The 22,500-nt window shown below is 59.8% G+C and overlaps 1 protein-coding gene across 1 annotated transcript in view; it reads right to left on the bottom strand.

Moving 5' to 3' along the window:
• The window catches only part of LOC144954595 (uncharacterized), a 32,855-nt gene extending 10,447 nt beyond the window's left edge, over positions 1-22,408 (bottom strand). Inside the window, exons 1-10 of the mRNA XM_078885049.1 lie at positions 22,293-22,408; positions 17,396-17,640; positions 16,364-16,476; positions 13,442-14,513; positions 10,828-10,920; positions 10,150-10,238; positions 9,611-9,777; positions 7,906-8,005; positions 7,473-7,577; positions 4,521-4,597 (exon numbers count right to left, since the gene is read on the bottom strand). Of these exons, the coding sequence (XP_078741175.1) occupies positions 4,521-4,597; positions 7,473-7,577; positions 7,906-8,005; positions 9,611-9,777; positions 10,150-10,238; positions 10,828-10,920; positions 13,442-14,513; positions 16,364-16,476; positions 17,396-17,640; positions 22,293-22,324 (2,093 nt within the window). The 5' untranslated portion in view covers positions 22,325-22,408. The remainder of the gene's footprint in view (positions 1-4,520; positions 4,598-7,472; positions 7,578-7,905; positions 8,006-9,610; positions 9,778-10,149; positions 10,239-10,827; positions 10,921-13,441; positions 14,514-16,363; positions 16,477-17,395; positions 17,641-22,292) is intronic.
• Positions 22,409-22,500: the final 92 nt, after the last annotated feature.

Here is a 22,500-nt window from a genome sequence, read left to right as displayed (position 1 = left end):
GTGGTGGTGATGATGGTGATGATGGGTGGTGATGATGGTGATGATGATCGGTGGTGATGATGGTGGTGGTGATGATGGTGATGGTGGTGATGGTGATGATGGGTGGTGATGATGGTGATGATGATCGGTGGTGATGATGGTGATGATGGTGATGATGGTGATGGTGGTGATGGTGATGGCGGTGATGGTGGTGATGGTGATGATGGTGGTGATGGTGGTGGTGGTGATGGTGATGGCGGTGATGGTGGTGGTGATGATGATGGTGATGATGGTGGTGATGATGGTGGTGATGATGGTGGTGGTGATGGTGATGATGGTGGTGATGATGGTGGTGGTGATGGTGATGATGATGGTGGTGGTGATGGTGGTGGTTGTGGTGGTGGTGGTGATGATGGTGGTGATGATGGTGATGGTGGTGGTGATGGTGGTGGTGATGGTGGTGATGGTGGTGGTGATGGTGATGGTGGTGATGGTGGTGATGGTGATGATGATGGTGGTGATGGTGATGATGGTGATGATGGTGATGATGGTGATGGTGGTGATGGTGATGGCGGTGATGGTGGTGATGGTGATGATGGTGGTGGTGATGATGGTGATGATGGTGATGGTGGTGATGGTGATGGCGGTGATGGTGGTGATGGTGGTGGTGATGATGATGGTGATGATGATGGTGATGATGGTGGTGATGATGGTGGTGCTGATGGTGATGATGATGATGGTGGTGATGATGATGGTGGTGCTGATGGTGATGATGATGATGGTGGTGGTGATGGCGGTGATGACGATGATGGTGATGATGATGGTGATGATGATGGTGATGATGGTGGTGGTGATGCTGATGATGATGGTGATGATGATGATGGTGATGATGGTGATGATGATGGTGGTGGTGGTGATGCTGATGATGATGTCCACTCACCACCAGCGTGTCCGAGTTGGTCACCACCTCAGCCACCAGCTGCTGCTGCTGCTGCTGATGATGATCATGATGATGATGCTGGTGGCCTTTTTCAGATCCCTGATGATGCTCGTGATGGTTGTTGTGGTTGTTGTTTTTACTCTCCTCCTCCTTCTCCTCCTCCTCCTGCTGCTGCTCCTGCTGCTGCTGCTGCCCCTCTGTCTGCTGCCCCGTCTCCTCCTGCTGCTGCTGCTGCTGCTGCCCCTCTGTCTGCTCCTGCTGCTCTTGCTGCTGCTCTTGCTGCTGCTGCTGCTGCTGCCCTGTCTCCTGCTCTTGCTGCTGCTGCTGCTGCCCCTCTGTCCGCTGCCCTGTCTCCTGCTCTTGCTGCTGCTGCTGCTGCTGCTGCTCCAGCAGCTGGTGCATGGCGCGTAGTTCCCGCAGGATGGGCAGGAAGGCGCTCAGGGCCGAGGCTTCGTCACCAGCAGCAGCAGCAGCAGCGTCAGCACCAGCCCCACCCACGCCGTTGTGTGACGGTGCTGCCTTCGTGGTGCTGGTTGTTGTGGTTGTTGTTGTGGTGGTTGTTGTGGTTGTTGTGGTTGTTGCTGCAGCGGTGGTGGCGCCGACTGGCTGCTGGCAGAAGGTGGCGACGGCGGCGACGGCGCGAAGCAGCAGCGAGCGCAGGCGGAGCCACAGGCGCTCCTGCTGCAGCGAGCGCCAGCGGGAGGTCGACTCACTCACACGCCTGGGGCACAGGGGGTGGACTCAGGGTGAGTGGGGGACTCAGGGTGAGTGGGGGACTGGGTGAGTGGTGAACTGGGTGAGTGGTGGACTGGGTGAGTGGGGGACTGGGTGAGTGGGGGACTGGGTGAGTGGTGGACTGGGTGAGTGGGGGACTGGGTGAGTGGTGGACTGAGTGAGTGGTGGACTGGGTGAGTGGGGGACTGGGTGAGTGGGGGACTGGGTGAGTGATGGACTGGGTGAGTGGTGGACTGAGTGAGTGGTGGACTGGGTGAGTGGGGGACTGGGTGAGTGGGGGACTGGGTGAGTGGGGGACTGGGTGAGTGGGGGACTGGGTGAGTGGGGGACTGGGTGAGTGGGGGACTGAGTGAGTGGGGGACTGGGTGAGTGGTGGACTGAGTGAGTGGTGGACTGGGTGAGTGGTGGACTGGGTGAGTGGGGGACTGGGTGAGTGGGGGACTGGGTGAGTGGGGGACTGGGTGAGTGGGGGACTGGGTGAGTGGGGGACTGGGTGAGTGGGGGACTGGGTGAGTGGGGGACTGGGTGAGTGGTGGACTGAGTGAGTGGTGGACTGAGTGAGTGGTGGACTGGGTGAGTGGGGGACTGGGTGAGTGGGGGACTGGGTGAGTGGGGGACTGGGTGAGTGGTGGACTGAGTGAGTGGGGGACTGGGTGAGTGGTGGACTGAGTGAGTGGTGGACTGGGTGAGTGGTGGACTGGGTGAGTGGGGGACTGGGTGAGTGGGGGACTGGGTGAGTGGGGGACTGGGTGAGTGGTGGACTGAGTGAGTGGGGGACTGGGTGAGTGGTGGACTGAGTGAGTGGGGGACTGGGTGAGTGGGGGACTAGGTGAGTGATGGACTGGGTGAGTGGGGGACTCAGGGTGAGTGGGGGACTGGGTGAGTGGGGGACTGAGTGAGTGGGGGACTGGGTGAGTGGTGGACTGAGTGAGTGGGGGACTGGGTGAGTGGGGGACTAGGTGAGTGATGGACTGGGTGAGTGGGGGACTCAGGGTGAGTGGGGGACTGGGTGAGTGGGGGACTGAGTGAGTGGGGGACTGGGTGAGTGGGGGACTGGGTGAGTGGTGGACTGGGTGAGTGGGGGACTCAGGGTGAGTGGGGGACTGGGTGAGTGGGGGACTGGGTGAGTGGGGGACTGGGTGAGTGGGGGACTGGGTGAGTGGTGGACTGGGTGAGTGGGGGACTGGGTGAGTGGGGGACTGGGTGAGTGGGGGACTGAGTGAGTGGGGGACTGGGTGAGTGGTGGACTGGGTGAGTGGTGGACTGGGTGAGTGGGGGACTGGGTGAGTGGGGGACTGAGTGAGTGGGGGACTGGGTGAGTGGGGGACTGGGTGAGTGGTGGACTGGGTGAGTGGGGGACTGGGTGAGTGGGGGACTGGGTGAGTGGTGGACTGAGTGAGTGGGGGACTGGGTGAGTGGGGGACTGGGTGAGTGGTGGACTGGGTGAGTGGGGGACTGGGTGAGTGGTGGACTGAGTGAGTGGTGGACTGGGTGAGTGGGGGACTGGGTGAGTGGGGGACTGGGTGAGTGATGGACTGGGTGAGTGGGGGACTGGGTGAGTGGTGGACTGAGTGAGTGGTGGACTGGGTGAGTGGTGGACTGGGTGAGTGGGGGACTGGGTGAGTGGGGGACTGGGTGAGTGGGGGACTGGGTGAGTGGGGGACTGGGTGAGTGGGGGACTGGGTGAGTGGGGGACTGGGTGAGTGGGGGACTGGGTGAGTGGTGGACTGGGTGAGTGGTGGACTGGGTGAGTGGGGGACTGGGTGAGTGGGGGACTGGGTGAGTGGGGGACTGGGTGAGTGGGGGACTGGGTGAGTGGTGGACTGGGTGAGTGGGGGAATGGGTGAGTGGGGCACTGGGTGAGTGGGGGACTGGGTGAGTGGTGGACTGGGTGAGTGGGGGACTCAGGGTGAGTGATGGACTGGGTGAGTGGGGGACTGGGTGAGTGGGGGACTGGGTGAGTGGGGGACTGGGTGAGTGGGGGACTAGGTGAGTGATGGACTGGGTGAGTGGGGGACTCAGGGTGAGTGGGGGACTGGGTGAGTGGGGGACTGGGTGAGTGGGGGACTGGGTGAGTGGGGGACTGGGTGAGTGGGGGACTGGGTGAGTGGGGGACTGGGTGAGTGGGGGACTGGGTGAGTGGGGGACTGGGTGAGTGGGGGACTGGGTGAGTGGGGGACTGGGTGAGTGGGGGACTGGGTGAGTGGGGGACTGGGTGAGTGGGGGACTGGGTGAGTGGGGGACTGGGTGAGTGGGGGACTGGGTGAGTGGGGGACTGGGTGAGTGGGGGACTGGGTGAGTGGGGGACTGGGTGAGTGGGGGACTGGGTGAGTGGTGGACTGGGTGAGTGGGGGACTGGGTGAGTGGGGGACTGGGTGAGTGGGGGACTGGGTGAGTGGGGGACAGGGTGAGTGGGGGACTGGGTGAGTGGTGGACTGAGTGAGTGGTGGACTGGGTGAGTGGGGGACTGGGTGAGTGGTGGACTGGGTGAGTGGGGGACTGGGTGAGTGGGGGACTGGCTGAGTGGGGGACTGGGTGAGTGGGGGACTGGGTGAGTGGGGGACTGGGTGAGTGGTGGACTGAGTGAGTGGGGGACTGGGTGAGTGGGGGACTGAGTGAGTGGTGGACTGGGTGAGTGGTGGACTGGGTGAGTGGTGGACTGAGTGAGTGGTGGACTGAGTGAGTGGGGGACTGAGTGAGTGGGGGACTGGGTGAGTGGTGGACTGGGTGAGTGGGGGACTGGGTGAGTGGTGGACAGGGTGAGTGGTGGACTGAGTAGAGGGTGAGTGGTGGACTGGGTGAGTGGTGGACTGGGTGAGTGGTGGACTTCGTGGAGGGTGGACTTCGTGGAGGGTGGACTTCGCACCTGGAGGAGGGGTTCCACGAGAGGATGAGGTCGAGGTCGCGGTTGTCCCTCAGCGAGTCCCACGCCACGGAGTCCACCTGCGGAGTCACCCCCAGGGCGCGCACCAAGTCCCACAGTCCACCCACGCTGCAGTGACACACAGTGACACACACACAGTGACACACACACAGTGACACACACACACAGTGACACACACAGTGACACACACACACAGTGACACACACAGTGACACACACACACACAGTGACACACACAGTGACACACACACACAGTGACACACACACAGTGACACACACACACAGTGACACACACACACAGTGACACACAGTGACACACACACACAGTGACACACAGTGACACACACACACAGTGACACACACACAGTGACACACACACACAGTGACACACACACACAGTGACACACACACACAGTGACACACACACACACAGTGACACACACACACACAGTGACACACACACACACAGTGACAAACACACAGTGACACACACACACAGTGACACACACACACAGTGACACACACACACAGACACACACACAGTGACACACACACACAGTGACACACACACACAGTGACACACACACACAGTGACACACACACACAGTGACACACACACACAGTGACACACACACACAGTGACACACACACACACAGTGACACACACACACACAGTGACACACACACACAGTAACACACACACACAGTAACACACACACACACAGTGACACACACACACAGTGACACACACACACAGTGACACACACACACAGTAACACACACACACACAGTGACACACACACACAGTGACACACACACACAGTGACACACACACACAGTGACACACACACACACAGTGACACACACACACACAGTGACACACACACACAGTGACACACACACACAGTGACACACACACACAGTGACACACACACACAGTGACACACACACACAGTGACACACACACACAGTGACACACACACACAGTGACACACACACACAGTGACACACACACACACAGTGACACACACACAGTGACACACACACACACAGTGACACACACACACAGTGACACACACAGTGACACACACACACAGTGACACACACACACACAGTGACACACACACAGTGACACACACACAGTGACACACACACACAGTGACACACAGTGACACACACACACAGTGACACACACAGTGACACACACACAGTGACACACACACACAGTGACACACACACACAGTGACACACAGTGACACACACACACAGTGACACACACACACACAGTGACACACACACAGTGACACACACACAGTGACACACACACAGTGACACACACACAGTAACACACACACACACACAGTGACACACACACACAGTGACACACACACAGTGACACACACAATGACACAGTGACACACACAGTGACACACACACAGTGACACACACACAGTGACACACACACACAGTGACACACACACACAGTGACACACACAAACAGTGACACATACAGTGACACACACACACAGTGACACACACAGTGACACACACACACACACTCAGTGTCTCCCCGTGTCTCCCCCGTGTCTCCCCCGTGTCTCCCCGTGTCTCTCCCCCCGTGTCTCCCCGTGTCTCCCCCCCGTGTCTTCCCGTGTCTCCCCCCGTGTCTCCCCCCGTGTCTCCCCCCGTGTCTCCCCACTCACGTGTCTCCCCGTGTCTCCCCGTGTCTCCCCGTGTCTCCCCGTGTCTCCCCGTGTCTCCCCCGTGTCTCCCCGTGTCTCCCCCCCGTGTCTCCCCGTGTCTCTCCCCCCGTGTCTCCCCGTGTCTCCCCGTGTCTCCCCCCCGTGTCTCCCCACTCACGTGTCTCCCCGTGTCTCCCCGTGTCTCTCCCCCCGTGTCTCCTCGTGTCTCCCCCGTGTCTCCCCGTGTCTCCCCCCCATGTCTCCCCGTGTCTCTCCCCCCGTGTCTCCCCGTGTCTCCCCGTGTCTCCCCCCCGTGTCTCCCCACTCACGTGTCTCCCCGTGTCTCCCCGTGTCTCCCCCGTGTCTCCCCGTGTCTCCCCCGTGTCTCCCCGTGTCTCCCCGTGTCTCCCCGTGTCTCCCCGTGTCTCCCCGTGTCTCCCCGTGTCTCTCCCCCCGTGTCTCCCCGTGTCTCCCCCGTGTCTCCCCCCCGTGTCTCCCCACTCACGTGTCTCCCCGTGTCTCCCCGTGTCTCTCCCCCCGTGTCTCCCCGTGTCTCCCCGTGTCTCTCCCCCCGTGTCTCCCCGTGTCTCCCCCGTGTCTCTCCCCCCGTGTCTCCCCGTGTCTCCCCGTGTCTCTCCCCCCGTGTCTCCCCGTGTCTCCCCGTGTCTCTCCCCCCATGTCTCCCCGTGTCTCCCCCGTGTCTCCCCCGTGTCTCCCCCCCGTGTCTCCCCACTCACGTGTCTCCCCGTGTCTCCCCGTGTCTCTCCCCCCGTGTCTCCCCGTGTCTCCCCCGTGTCTCCCCCCCGTGTCTCTCCCCACTCACGTGTCTCCCCGTGTCCCCCCCCCGTGTCTCCCCCGTGTCTCCCTGTGTCTCCCCCGTGTCTCCCCCGTGTCCCCCCCCCGTGTCTCCCCCGTGTCTCCCCGTGTCTCTCCCCCCGTGTCTCCCCCCCGTGTCTCCCCCGTGTCTCCCCCGTGTCTCCCCGTGTCTCTCCCCCCGTGTCTCCCCCCCGTGTCTCCCCCCCGTGTCTCTCCGTCTCCCCCCGTGTCTCCCCGTGTCTCCCCGTGTCTCCCCCCGTGTCTCTCCCCACTCACGTGTCTCCCTCCAGGAAGATCTGCAGCAGGGCTCGCTCTGTGCGCACCGTGTCTCCCCCCCGTGTCTCCCCGTGTCTCCCCGTGTCTCCCCCGCGTGTGTCTCTCCCCACTCACGTGTCTCCCTCCAGGAAGATCTGCAGCAGGGCTCGCTCTGTGCGCACCGTGGCAAAGTGCAGGGAGTGCTCCAGACGCTGCCGGAAGGCCACAAGCTCCGGAACTTTGTGGAAGGCCCCGAACTTGAAGGCCTGGATCACGTACTCTGACGTCTGGGTACGTGGGAGGGGAGCGGTGGGGGAGCGGTGGGGGAGTGGTGGGGGGAGTGGTTGAGGGAGCGGTGGGGGGAGCGGTGGGGGGAGCGGTGGGGGGAGCGGTGGGGGGAGCAAGGTTTGGGTGAGAGCGGTGTGAGCGAGTGGATGAGTGAATGAGCGCGTGAGTGAATGAGCGAGTGAGTGAATGAGTGAGTGAATGAGCGAGTGAGTAAATGAGTGAGTGAATGAGTGAGTGAATGAGCGAGTGAATGAGCGAGTGAATGAGCGAGTGAGTGAATGAGTGAATGAGCGAGTGAGTGAATGAGTGAATGAGTGAATGACTCACATCCTTCTGGTTGGAGTGAAGGAATCGCAGGACGGAAGAGTAGGCCTGTGACGCTGCCGAGAACTGCCCCAGAGCCTCTCCGTACCGCGTCAGGAGGTAGCTGCCAAGGCAAAGACAAAGATCCCCCAGGTAGCCTCCAGCGCGCTGCAGGGGCAAGTGCTGTTACACACAAAGATCCCCCAGGTAGCCTCTAGCAGGCTGTGTGTGTATGTGTGTGTGTAGGTGTAGGTGTGTGTAGGTGTAGGTGTGTGTGTCACTGTGTGTGTCACTGTGTGTAGCTGTGTCACTGTGTGTGTGTGTCACTGTGTGTGTGTGTCACTGTGTGTGTGTCACTGTGTGTGTGTGTCACTGTGTGTAGCTGTAGCTGTGTGTGTGTCACTGTGTGTAGGTGTCACTGTGTGTAGGTGTCACTGTGTGTGTGTGTCACACCCTATCGTCTCGTGCTGGACATGCTTGGCATCTAGCGAGCTGTAGAGTTCACTGCAGGGGCTGTGTGTGTGTCTGTGTGTGTGTCACTGTGTGTGTGTAGCTGTGTGTGTGTCACTGTGTGTGTGTGTCACTGTGTGTAGCTGTAGCTGTGTGTGTGTCACTGTGTGTAGGTGTCACTGTGTGTAGGTGTCACTGTGTGTGTGTGTCACACCCTATCGTCTCGTGCTGGACATGCTTGGCATCTAGCGAGCTGTAGAGTTCACTGCAGGGGCTGTGTGTGTGTCTGTGTGTGTGTGTGTAGCTGTGTGTGTGTGTGTCTGTGTGTGTGTGACTGTGTGTGTGTGTCACACCCTATGGTCTCGTGTTGGACGTGCTTGGCGTCTAGCGAGCTGTAGAGTTCGCTGCAGGGGCTGTGTGTGTGTCACTGTGTGTGTGTGTGTAGCTGTGTGTGTGTGTGTAGCTGTGTGTGTGTGTGTAGCTGTGTGTGTGTGACTGTGTGTGTGTGTCACACCCTATGGTCTCGTGTTGGACGTGTTTGGCGTCTAGCGAGCTGTAGAGTTCGCTGCAGGGGCTGTGTGTGTCTGTGTGTGTGTCTGTGTGTGTAGCTGTGTGTGTGTGTGTGTCACTGTGTGTCTGTGTGTGTGTCTGTGTGTGTGTGTAGCTGTGTGTGTGTGTGTCACACCCTATGGTCTCGTGCTGGACGTGCTTGGCGTCTAGCGAGCTGTAGAGTTCGCTGCAGGGGCTGTGTGTGTGTGTGTAGCTGTGTGTGTGTGTAAGTGTGTGTGTGTGTGTCACACCCTATGGTCTCGTGTTGGACGTGCTTGGCGTCTAGCGAGCTGTAGAGTTCGCTGCAGGGGCTGTGTGTGTGTCACTGTGTGTGTGTGTGTAGCTGTGTGTGTGTGTGTAGCTGTGTGTGTGTGTAGCTGTGTGTGTGTGTGTGTAGCTGTGTGTGTGTGTCACACCCTATGGTCTCGTGTTGGACGTGCTTGGCGTCTAGCGAGCTGTAGAGTTCGCTGCAGGGGCTGTGTGTGTGTGTGTGTCTGTGTGTGTGTAGCTGTGTGTGTGTGTGTAGCTGTGTGTGTGTGTAGCTGTGTGTGTGTGTAGCTGTGTGTGTGTAGCTGTGTGTGTGTGACTGTGTGTGTGTGTCACACCCTATGGTCTCGTGTTGGACGTGCTTGGCGTCTAGCGAGCTGTAGAGTTCGCTGCAGGGGCTGTGTGTGTGTCTGTGTGTGTGTGTGTAGCTGTGTGTGTGTGTCACTGTGTGTGTGTGTCACACCCTATGGTCTCGTGTTGGACGTGCTTGGCGTCTAGCGAGCTGTAGAGTTCGCTGCAGGGGCTGAAGGCGCCGACTGCAGCGTAGAGACGCAGCAGCAGCAGCTTGAGCTGGGCACTCGACGGGCTGTGAGTCAACCCCTCCTCCAGCAGCACTACAGCCCTCCAGGGCTCTACAATCACACACACAGTGTCACACACAGTCACACACAGTCACACAGTCACACACACAGAGACACACACACAGTGACACACAGTCACAGTCACACACACACACACACAGTGTCACACACACACACAGTGTCACACACACACACAGTCACACACACACACACACAGTGTCACACACACACACAGTGTCACACACACACACAGTGTCACACACACACACAGTGTCACACACACACACAGTGTCACACACACACACAGTGTCACACACACACACAGTCACACACACACACAGTCACACACACACACAGTCACACACACACACAGTGTCACACACACACACAGTCACACACACACACAGTCACACACACACACAGCGTAGAGCTGCAGCAGCAGCTTGAGCTGGGCACTCGACGGGCTGTGAGTCAACCCCTCCTCCAGCAGCACTACAGCCCTCCAGGGCTCTACACACAGTCACACAGTCACACACATACACAGTCACACACACACACACAGTCACACAGTGTCACACACAGTCACACAGTGTCACACACAGTCACACAGTCACACACACAGTGACTCACACACACAGTGACTCACACACACAGCGAGACACACACACAGTGAGACACACACAGTGAGACACACACACAGTGAGACACACACACACACAGCGAGACACACACACACAGTGAGACACACACAGTGAGACACACACACACAGTGAGACACACACACACAGTGAGACACACACACACACTACACACACTACACACACACACTACACACACGTGTCACACACACACGCTACACACAGACGCTACACACACGCTACACACACACACTACACACACGCTACACACACGCTACACACACGCTACACACACACACTACACACACGTGACACACACGCTACACACACTACACACACACACACTACACACACGTGACACACACGCTACACACACTACACACACACACACTACACACACGTGTCACACACACACGCTACACACACGCTACACACACGCTACACACACACACTACACACACCTGTGCCTGGGGGCTGTGCGTCCAGCATGAGGTGGGCTGCTAGGAGGCAGTACGGGTCAGCCGGCTGCAGCTCCGTCTTCAAGCAGCTCTCACCTGGTCACAGCGCAACACACGTGTCACTCACCATGTCACTCACTGTGTCACTCACTCACTGTGTCACTCACTCACTGTGTCACTCACTCACTGTATCACACACACACCACACACACCACACCACACCACACACCACACCACACACCCCACGCACACACCACGCACACACACCACGCACACACACCACACACACACACCACACACACACCACACACACACCACACACACCACACACACACCACACACCACACACACCACACACACACCACACACACCACACACACACACACCACACACACACATACACAACACACACACCACACACAACACACCACGCACACACACCACACACACACCACACACACACCACACACACACCACACACACCACAGACCACGCACACACACCACATACACACCACACACACACCACACACACCACACACACACACCACGCACACACCACGCACACACACCACACACACACACACCACACACACACACACCACACACACACACACACCACACACACACACACCACACACACACCACACACACACACCACACACACACACCACACACACACACACCACACACACACACCACACACACCACACACACACACCACACACACACCACGCACACACACCACACACACACCACACACACCACACACCACGCACACACACACACACCACACACACACCACACACACACCACGCACACACACCACATACACACCACACACACACCACGCACACACACACCACACACACACCACGCACACACCACGCACACACCACGCACACACACACCACACACACACCACGCACACCACGCACACACACCACACCACACACACACACCACACACACCACACACACACACACCACACACACACACACCACACACACCACACACACACACCACACACACCACACACACACCACACACACACCACACACACCACGCACACACACACCACACACACACCACGCACACACACCACACACACACACCACACACACACCACACACACACCACACACACACCACACACACCACACACACCACGCACACACACCACACCACACACACACCACACACACCACACACACACACACACCACACACACACCACACACACCACACACACCACACACACACCACACACCCACACCACACACACACACCACACACACACCACACACACACCACACACACACCACACACCCACACCACACACACACCACACACCCACACCACACACACACACCACACACACACACACCACACACACCACACACACACCACACACACACCACACACACACCACACACCCACACCACACACACACACCACACACACACCACACACACACACCACACACACACCACACACACACCACACACACACCACACACACACCACACACCCACACCACACACACACACCACACACACACCACACACACCACACACACCACACACACACACCACACACACCACACACACACACCACACACACACCACACACACACACCACACACACACACCACACCACACACACACCACACACCACACACAACACACACACACCACACACACCACACACACACCACACACACACACCACACACACACCACACACACACCACACACACACACCACACCACACACACACACACACCACACACACACACACCACACACACCACACACACACCACATACACACACCACACACACACCACACACACACCACACACACACCACATACACACACCACATACACACACCACACACACACCACACACACCACACACACCACACACACACCACACACACCACACACACACCACACACACCACACACACACACCACACACACCACACACACACACCACACACACACCACACACACACACCACACACACACACACCACACACACACCACACACACACCACACACACCACACACACCACACACACACCACACACACCACACACACCACACACACACCACACACACCACACACACACCACACACACACACCACATACACCACACACACACCACACACACCACACACACACCACACACACACACCACACACACACCACACACACACACCACACACACACACACCACACACACACCACACACACACCACACACACCACACACACCACACACACACCACACACACCACACACACACCACACACACCACACACACACCACACACACCACACACACACCACACACACACACCACATACACCACACACACACCACACACACCACACACACACCACACACACACACCACACACACACACCACACACACACACACCACACACACACCACACACACACCACACACCACACACACACCACACACACCACACACACCACACACACACCACACACACACCACACACACCACACACACACCACACACACCACACACACACCACACACACACACACCACACACACACCACACACACCACACACACCGCCACCTCTCACCGAATCTCAGCGCGTGCCGATACCTCTGCACCATCTCCCTGGCCCTCTCCTCCCTCTGCTCCCTCTGCTCCCTCTGCTCCCTCCCCCCGGCGCCCCCCCCGGCTCCCTCTGGCGCCCCGTGCAGCCCCAGCGCCCGCCGCAGCTGCTCCACACACTGGTGCCTCTGCAGGGACTCCATGTCGCACGGGAACAGCAGACGCGCTCGCCTGCTGCTGCTGCTGCTGCTGCTGCTGCTGCTGCAGGTCGCGGGAGCGGCGGGAGGAGTGGCATCATCGCCGCCAACATCAGCAGCAGTAGAATCACCAGGGGTGGTGGGATGGCCATCTTGGCTGGGGGTGTCCGTGCAGCCATCTTGCCTAGGGGTGTCCGTGCGGCCATCTTGGCTGGGGGTGTCCGTGTGGCCATCTTGCCTAGGGGTGTCCGTGCGGCCATCTTGGCTGGGGGTGTCCGTGTGGCCATCTTGGCTAGGGGTGTCCGTGTGGCCATCTTGGTTTGGGGTGTCCGTGTGGCCATCTTGGCTAGGGGTGTCCGTGCGGCCATCTTGGCTAGGGGTGTCTGTGTGGCCATCTTGGCTAGGGGTGTCTGTGCGGCCATCTTGGCCGGGGATGACGTCCTGGTGGCCTTCTTGGTCGGGGGTATCCAGGTGGCCATCTTGGTTAGAGGTGTCCCGGCGGCCATCTTGGCTAGGGTTGTCCAGGCGGCCATCTAGGCTAGGGTTGTCCAGGCGGCCATCTTGGTTAGGGGTGTCCAGGCGGCCATCTTTGTTAGGGGTGTCCAGGCGGCCATCTTCGCTGGGGGCAACAGCCGATGAAGCTGCTGCTGCTGTTGATGTTGTTGATGATGTCGCTGATGATGTCGCTGATGATGTTGTTGATGTTGTTGATGTTGATGATGTCGCTGATGATGTCGCTGATGATGTCGCTGATGTTGTTGATGTTGATGATGTCGCTGTTGATGTTGCCGATGATGATGATGCCGCTGATGATGATGTAGTCGCTGATGATGTCGCTGATGACGTCGATGGCTCGGTGCAGGGTGAGAGTGGGACGGTGGCCATGAGATCGTCGATGAACTGGAACGAGAGGGAGGGAGAGAATCAGCTCCACAGAAGCCTCATCCTCATCCTGCTGCTCACACCCCACCCACTCACCCACCCACCCACCCACTCACCCACCCACCAACCCACCCACCCACCCACCAACCCACCCACCCACCCACCAACCCACCCACCCACCCACCAACCCACCCACCCACCAACCCACCCACCCACCAACCCACCCACCCACCCACCCACCAACCCACCCACCCACCCACCCACCCACCCACCAACCCACCCACCCACACACCCACCCACCCACTCACCCACCCACCCACTCACCCACCCACCCACCCACCCACCCACTCACCCACCCACCCACCCACTCACCCACCCACCCACCCACTCACCCACCCACCCACCCACCCACCCACCCACCCACCCACCCCACCCACCCACCCACCCACCCACCCAACCACCCACCACCCACCCACCCACCCACCCACCCACCCACCCACCCACCCACCCACCCAACCACCCACCCACCCACCCACCCACCCACCCACCCAACCACCCACCCACCCAACCACCCACCCACCCAACCACCCACCCAACCACCCACCCACCCAACCACCCACCCACCCACCCACCCACCACCACCCACCCACACACCCACCCACCCACCCACCCAACCACCCACCCACCCAACCACCCACCCACCCACCCAACCAACCACCCACCCACCCACTCACCCACCCACCCACCCACCCACTCACCCACCCACCCACCAACCCACCCACCCACCCACCCAACCACCCACCCACCCACTCACCCACCCACCCACCCAACCACCCACCCACCCACCCAACCACCCACCCACCCAACCACCCACCCACCCACCCACCCACCCACCCACCCAACCACTCACCCACCCACCCACACACACACACACACCCACCCACCCACCCACCCACCCACTCACCCACCCACCCACCCACCCACTCACCCACTCACCCACCCACCCACCCACCCACTCACCCACCCACCCACCCACTCACTCACTCACTCACTCACCCACCCACCCACCCACCCACACACCCACTCACCCACCCACCCACTCACCCACCCACCCACTCACCCACCCACTCACTCACCCACCCACCCACCCACCCACCCACCCACTCACCCACTCACCCACCCACTCACCCACCCACTCACCCACCCACCCACCCACTCACCCACCCACTCACCCACCCACCCACTCACCCACCCACCCACTCACCCACCCACCCACTCACCCACCCACCCACCCACTCACCCAAAACCTACTCACCCACCCACCCACCCACCCACCCACCCACTCACCAACCCACCCACCCACCCACTCACCCACCCACTCACCCACCCACCCACTCACCCACCCACCACCCCACCCACCCACCCACTCACCCACCCACCCACTCACCCACCCACCCACCCACCCACCCACTCACCAACCCACCCACCCACTCACCCACCCACTCACCCACTCACCCACCCACCCACCCACTCACCAACCCACCCACTCACCCACCCACTCACCCACTCACCCACCCACCCACCCACTCACCAACCCACCCACCCACCCACCCACTCACCCAAAACCCACTCACCCTCACCACCCACCCACCACTCCCACCCACCCACCCACTCACCCACCCACCCACCCACCCACCCACCCACCCACTCACCCACCCACCCACCCACCCACTCACCCACCCACCCACCCACTCACCCACCCACCCACCCACCCACTCACCAACCCACCCACCCACTCACCCACCCACCCACCCACCCACTCACCAACCCACCCACCCACCCACTCACCCACCCACCCACCCACTCACCTGCTGTGCGTCGTGGTGAGGGATGAGGTGGAGGTAGGAGCGCAGGTCTGAGAAGCAGCAAGGTTTGCCTCCAAACCTCGCAAAGTACTGCCGCATCAGCAGCGCAGGGTCCCCTACAGCACATGGAGAGGGCGCACAGCTCACTCACCCCCTCGCCCACACGCTCACCCACACGCTCACCCCCCTCGCCCACATACTCACTCACCCCCTCGTTCACTCACCCGCTCGCCCACACGCTCACCCCCTCGCTCACATACTCACTCACCCCCTCGTTCACTCACCCGCTCACCCACACGCTCACCCACATGCTCACCCCCTCGCCCACATACTCACTCACCCCCTCGTTCACTCACCCGCTCGCCCACACGCTCACCCACACGCTCACCCCCTCGCCCACATACTCACTCACCCCCTCGTTCACTCACCCGCTCGCCCACACGCTCACCCACATGCTCACCCCCCTCGCCCACATACTCACTCACCCCCTCGTTCACTCACCCGCTCGCCCACACGCTCACCCACACGCTCACATACTCACTCACCCCCTCGTTCACTCACCTGCTCGCCCACACGCTCACCCACACGCTCACCCCCTCGCCCACATACTCACTCACCCCCTCGTTCACTCACCCGCTCACCCACACGCCCACCCGCTCGTTCGCTCACCCACCCGCTCGCCCACACGCTCACCCCCTCGCACACTCACTCACTCGCTCACTCGCCCACCCACCCACCAGCTCACTTGCCCACCCGCTCGCCCATACACTCACCCACACACCCACCCACCCGCCCGCTCGCCCACCCAGTCACTAACTCGCTCACTTACCGAGGAGTGTCAGCTTCTCCTACACACGCTCACCCACACGCTCACCCCCTCGCCCACATAGTCACCCGCTCGTTTGCTCGCTCGCCCACACGCTCACCCACACGCTCACCCGCTCACCCACACGCTCACCCACACGCTCACCCCCTCGCCCACAGGGAGGGGCACAGTCTGAGGGGGCAGGCGAACGGAGGGACGGAGGTTCTCACCGAGGTCTGTGGGGCTGCTCCCGCCCAGCCCGGGGCTGTTCCCGGCGCGGCTCAGCAGCTCGAGGCGGGCTAGGTACGGCCCTCGGAGTCGCGCCCTCGGAGGAGACGGAGCCGCGGATTGGGAGCGGCCGCTGGGGTCGCTGGGGTCGGCGGTGACGTCACCGCCGGCGGTCTCGGAGGCCTCGCGCTCGGCCACGAAGGCCAGGGCCGACTCCAGCGTGAAGTCGACCAGCCCCTCGCTGGAGCTGGGGCACCACGCGGGGACACGGCGGAGACACGGGGACACGGGGGACAGAGGGGCAGAGGGACACGGAGACACGGGGGACACGGGGGACAGACAATGAGTGGGTGGGTGGGTGGGTGAGTGAGTGGGTGAGTGAGTGGGTGAGTGGGTGAGTGAGTGGGTGAGTGAGTGGGTGAGTGAGTGAGTGGGTGAGTGGGTGGGTGAGTGAGTAGCTGAGTGAGTGAGTGGCTGAGTGAGTGAGTGGCTGAGTGAGTGGCTGAGTGAGTGAGTGGGTGAGTGAGTGAGTGGGTGAGTGAGTGAGTGGGTGAGTGGGTGAGTGAGTGAGTGGGTGAGTGAGTGGGTGAGTGAGTGGCTGAGTGAGTGAGTGGCTGAGTGAGTGAGTGGGTGAGTGAGTGAGTGGGTGAGTGAGTGAGTGAGTGGGTGAGTGAGTGGGTGGGTGAGTGAGTGAGTGGGTGAGTGAGTGAGTGGGTGAGTGAGTGGGTGAGTGAGTGAGTGGGTGAGTGGGTGAGTGAGTGGCTGAGTGAGTGAGTGAGTGGGTGAGTGGGTGAGTGAGTGAGTGAGTGGCTGAGTGAGTGAGTGGCTGAGTGAGTGAGTGGGTGAGTGAGTGAGTGGGTGAGTGAGTGAGTGGGTGAGTGAGTGAGTGAGTGGGTGAGTGAGTGAGTGAGTGAGTGGGTGAGTGAGTGAGTGGGTGAGTGAGTGGCTGAGTGAGTGAGTGAGTGGCTGAGTGAATGAGTGAGTGGGTGAGTGAGTGGGTGAGTGAGTGGGTGAGTGAGTGGCTGAGTGAGTGAGTGAGTGGGTGAGTGGGTGAGTGAGTGAGTGGCTGAGTGAGTGAGTGGCTGAGTGAGTGAGTGGGTGAGTGAGTGAGTGAGTGGGTGAGTGAGTGAGTGAGTGGGTGAGTGAGTGAGTGAGTGGGTGAGTGAGTGGCTGAGTGAGTGAGTGAGTGGCTGAGTGAGTGAGTGAGTGGCTGAGTGAGTGAGTGGGTGAGTGAGTGGCTGAGTGAGTGGCTGAGTGAGTGAGTGGCTGAGTGAGTGAGTGAATGGGTGAGTGATTGGGTGAGTGAGTGGCTGAGTGAGTGAGTGGGTGAGTGAGTGAGTGAGTGGCTGAGTGAGTGAGTGGCTGAGTGAGTGAGTGGGTGAGTGAGTGAGTGGGTGAGTGAGTGAGTGAGTGGGTGAGTGAGTGGCTGAGTGAGTGAGTGAGTGGGTGAGTGAGTGAGTGGGTGGGTGAGTGGGTGAGTGAGTGGGTGAGTGAGTGAGTTAGTGAGTGGCTGAGTGGGTGAGTGGGTGAGTGAGTGGGTGAGTGGGTGGGTGAGTGGGTGAGTGGGTGAGTGAGTGGGTGAGTGGGTGGCTGAGTGGGTGAGTGGGTGAGTGAGTGAGTGAGTGGGTGAGTGGGTGAGTGGGTGAGTGAGTGGGTGGGTGAGTGGGTGAGTGGGTGAGTGAGTGAGTGGGTGAGTGGGTGAGTGGGTGGGTGAGTGAGTGAGTGAGTGAGTGGGTGAGTGAGTGAGTGGGTGAGTGAGTGAGTGGGTGAGTGAGTGGGTGAGTGGGTGAGTGGGTGAGTGAGTGAGTGAGTGGGTGAGTGGGTGAGTGAGTGGGTGAGTGGGTGGGTGAGTGAGTGAGTGAGTGAGTGGGTGAGTGAGTGAGTGAGTGAGTGGGTGAGTGAGTGAGTGAGTGAGTGGGTGAGTGAGTGGCTGAGTGAGTGAGTGGCTGAGTGAGTGAGTGGGTGAGTGAGTGGGTGAGTGAGTGGGTGAGTGAGTGGCTGAGTGAGTGAGTGAGTGGGTGAGTGAGTGAGTGAGTGGCTGAGTGAGTGAGTGGCTGAGTGAGTGAGTGGGTGAGTGAGTGAGTGGGTGAGTGAGTGAGTGAGTGGGTGAGTGAGTGAGTGGGTGAGTGAGTGAGTGAGTGAGTGGATGAGTGAGTGAGTGAGTGGGTGAGTGAGTGGCTGAGTGAGTGAGTGAGTGGCTGAGTGAGTGAGTGGGTGAGTGAGTGGGTGAGTGAGTGGCTGAGTGAGTGAGTGAGTGGCTGAGTGAGTGAGTGGCTGAGTGAGTGAGTGAATGGGTGAGTGAGTGGGTGAGTGAGTGGCTGAGTGAGTGAGTGGGTGAGTGGGTGAGTGAGTGAGTGAGTGGCTGAGTGAGTGAGTGGCTGAGTGAGTGAGTGGGTGAGTGAGTGAGTGAGTGGGTGAGTGAGTGGCTGAGTGAGTGAGTGGGTGAGTGAGTGAGTGGGTGGGTGAGTGGGTGAGTGAGTGGGTGAGTGAGTGAGTTAGTGAGTGGCTGAGTGGGTGAGTGGGTGAGTGAGTGAGTGGGTGAGTGGGTGGGTGAGTGGGTGGGTGAGTGGGTGAGTGAGTGGGTGAGTGGGTGGCTGAGTGGGTGAGTGGGTGAGTGAGTGAGTGGGTGAGTGGGTGAGTGGGTGGGTGAGTGAGTGGGTGAGTGAGTGGGTGGGTGAGTGGGTGAGTGAGTGAGTGGGTGAGTGAGTGAGTGGGTGAGTGGGTGAGTGGGTGAGTGAGTGAGTGGGTGAGTGGGTGAGTGGGTGGGTGAGTGAGTGGGTGAGTGGGTGAGTGAGTGAGTGAGTGGGTGAGTGAGTGAGTGAGTGGGTGAGTGAGTGGCTGAGTGAGTGAGTGAGTGGCTGAGTGAGTGAGTGAGTGGCTGAGTGAGTGAGTGGGTGAGTGAGTGGCTGAGTGAGTGGCTGAGTGAGTGAGTGGCTGAGTGAGTGAGTGAATGGGTGAGTGATTGGGTGAGTGAGTGGCTGAGTGAGTGAGTGGGTGAGTGAGTGAGTGAGTGGCTGAGTGAGTGAGTGGCTGAGTGAGTGAGTGGGTGAGTGAGTGAGTGGGTGAGTGAGTGAGTGAGTGGGTGAGTGAGTGGCTGAGTGAGTGAGTGAGTGGGTGAGTGAGTGAGTGGGTGGGTGAGTGGGTGAGTGAGTGGGTGAGTGAGTGAGTTAGTGAGTGGCTGAGTGGGTGAGTGGGTGAGTGAGTGGGTGAGTGGGTGGGTGAGTGGGTGAGTGGGTGAGTGAGTGGGTGAGTGGGTGGCTGAGTGGGTGAGTGGGTGAGTGAGTGAGTGAGTGAGTGGGTGAGTGGGTGAGTGGGTGAGTGAGTGGGTGGGTGAGTGGGTGAGTGGGTGAGTGAGTGAGTGGGTGAGTGGGTGAGTGGGTGGTGAGTGAGTGAGTGAGTGAGTGAGTGGGTGAGTGAGTGAGTGGGTGAGTGAGTGAGTGGGTGAGTGAGTGGGTGAGTGGGTGAGTGAGTGAGTGAGTGAGTGGGTGAGTGGGTGAGTGAGTGGGTGAGTGGGTGGGTGAGTGAGTGAGTGAGTGAGTGAGTGGGTGAGTGAGTGAGTGAGTGAGTGGGTGAGTGAGTGAGTGAGTGAGTGGGTGAGTGAGTGGCTGAGTGAGTGAGTGGCTGAGTGAGTGAGTGAGTGGGTGAGTGAGTGGGTGAGTGAGTGGCTGAGTGAGTGAGTGAGTGGGTGAGTGAGTGAGTGAGTGGCTGAGTGAGTGAGTGGCTGAGTGAGTGAGTGGGGTGAGTGAGTGAGTGGGTGAGTGAGTGAGTGAGTGGGTGAGTGAGTGAGTGGGTGAGTGAGTGAGTGAGTGAGTGGATGAGTGAGTGAGTGAGTGGGTGAGTGAGTGGCTGAGTGAGTGAGTGAGTGGCTGAGTGAGTGAGTGGGTGAGTGAGTGGGTGAGTGAGTGGCTGAGTGAGTGAGTGAGTGGCTGAGTGAGTGAGTGGCTGAGTGAGTGAGTGAATGGGTGAGTGAGTGGGTGAGTGAGTGGCTGAGTGAGTGAGTGGGTGAGTGGGTGAGTGAGTGAGTGAGTGGCTGAGTGAGTGAGTGGCTGAGTGAGTGAGTGGGTGAGTGAGTGAGTGAGTGGGTGAGTGAGTGGCTGAGTGAGTGAGTGGGTGAGTGAGTGAGTGGGTGGGTGAGTGGGTGAGTGAGTGGGTGAGTGAGTGAGTTAGTGAGTGGCTGAGTGGGTGAGTGGGTGAGTGAGTGAGTGGGTGAGTGGGTGGGTGAGTGGGTGGGTGAGTGGGTGAGTGAGTGGGTGAGTGGGTGGCTGAGTGGGTGAGTGGGTGAGTGAGTGAGTGGGTGAGTGGGTGAGTGGGTGGGTGAGTGAGTGGGTGAGTGAGTGGGTGGGTGAGTGGGTGAGTGAGTGAGTGGGTGAGTGAGTGAGTGGGTGAGTGGGTGAGTGGGTGAGTGAGTGAGTGGGTGAGTGGGTGAGTGGGTGGGTGAGTGAGTGGGTGAGTGGGTGAGTGAGTGAGTGAGTGGGTGAGTGAGTGGGTGAGTGAGTGAGTGAATGGGTGGGTGAGTGAGTGGCTGAGTGAGTGAGTGGGTGAGTGAGTGGCTGAGTGAGTGAGTGGGTGAGTGAGTGGCTGAGTGAGTGAGTGGGTGAGTGGGTGGCTGAGTGAGTGAGTGGGTGAGTGAGTGAGTGGGTGAGTGGGTGAGTGAGTGAGTGAGTGGGTGGGTGAGTGGGTGAGTGAGTGGGTGAGTGAGTGGGTGAGTGAGTGGGTGAGTGGCTGAGTGGGTGAGTGAGTGAGTGAGTGAGTGAGTGAGTGAGTGAGTGGGTGAGTGGGTGAGTGAGTGAGTGAGTGGGTGAGTGGGTGAGTGAGTGAGTGAGTGAGTGGCTGAGTGAGTGAGTGGGTGAGTGGGTGAGTGAGTGAGTGGGTGAGCTGTGTTGTTGATGGATGACTCACGGCTCTTGACCTGCGGGTGGCATCCAACCCATGTGGAGGAGGTGGAACAGAGAATCAAAGTACTGCACGTAGAACTGCCAGTCGTCAGGGCTGCACACGGGGAGACACGGGGAGACACGGGGAGACACGGGGAGACAGGGGGAGACACGGGGAGACACGGGGAGACAGGGGGAGACACGGGGAGACACAGGGGGAGACACGGGGAGAC

The sequence above is a fragment of the Lampetra fluviatilis genome, unplaced genomic scaffold (genome assembly GCF_964198595.1).
Source record: "Lampetra fluviatilis unplaced genomic scaffold, kcLamFluv1.1 SCAFFOLD_497, whole genome shotgun sequence".
NCBI classification, from domain to species: Eukaryota; Metazoa; Chordata; class Hyperoartia; order Petromyzontiformes; family Petromyzontidae; genus Lampetra; species Lampetra fluviatilis.
The sequence above is the reverse complement of the archived record's forward strand: the minus strand, read 5'-3'. Positions and strand labels throughout refer to the sequence as shown.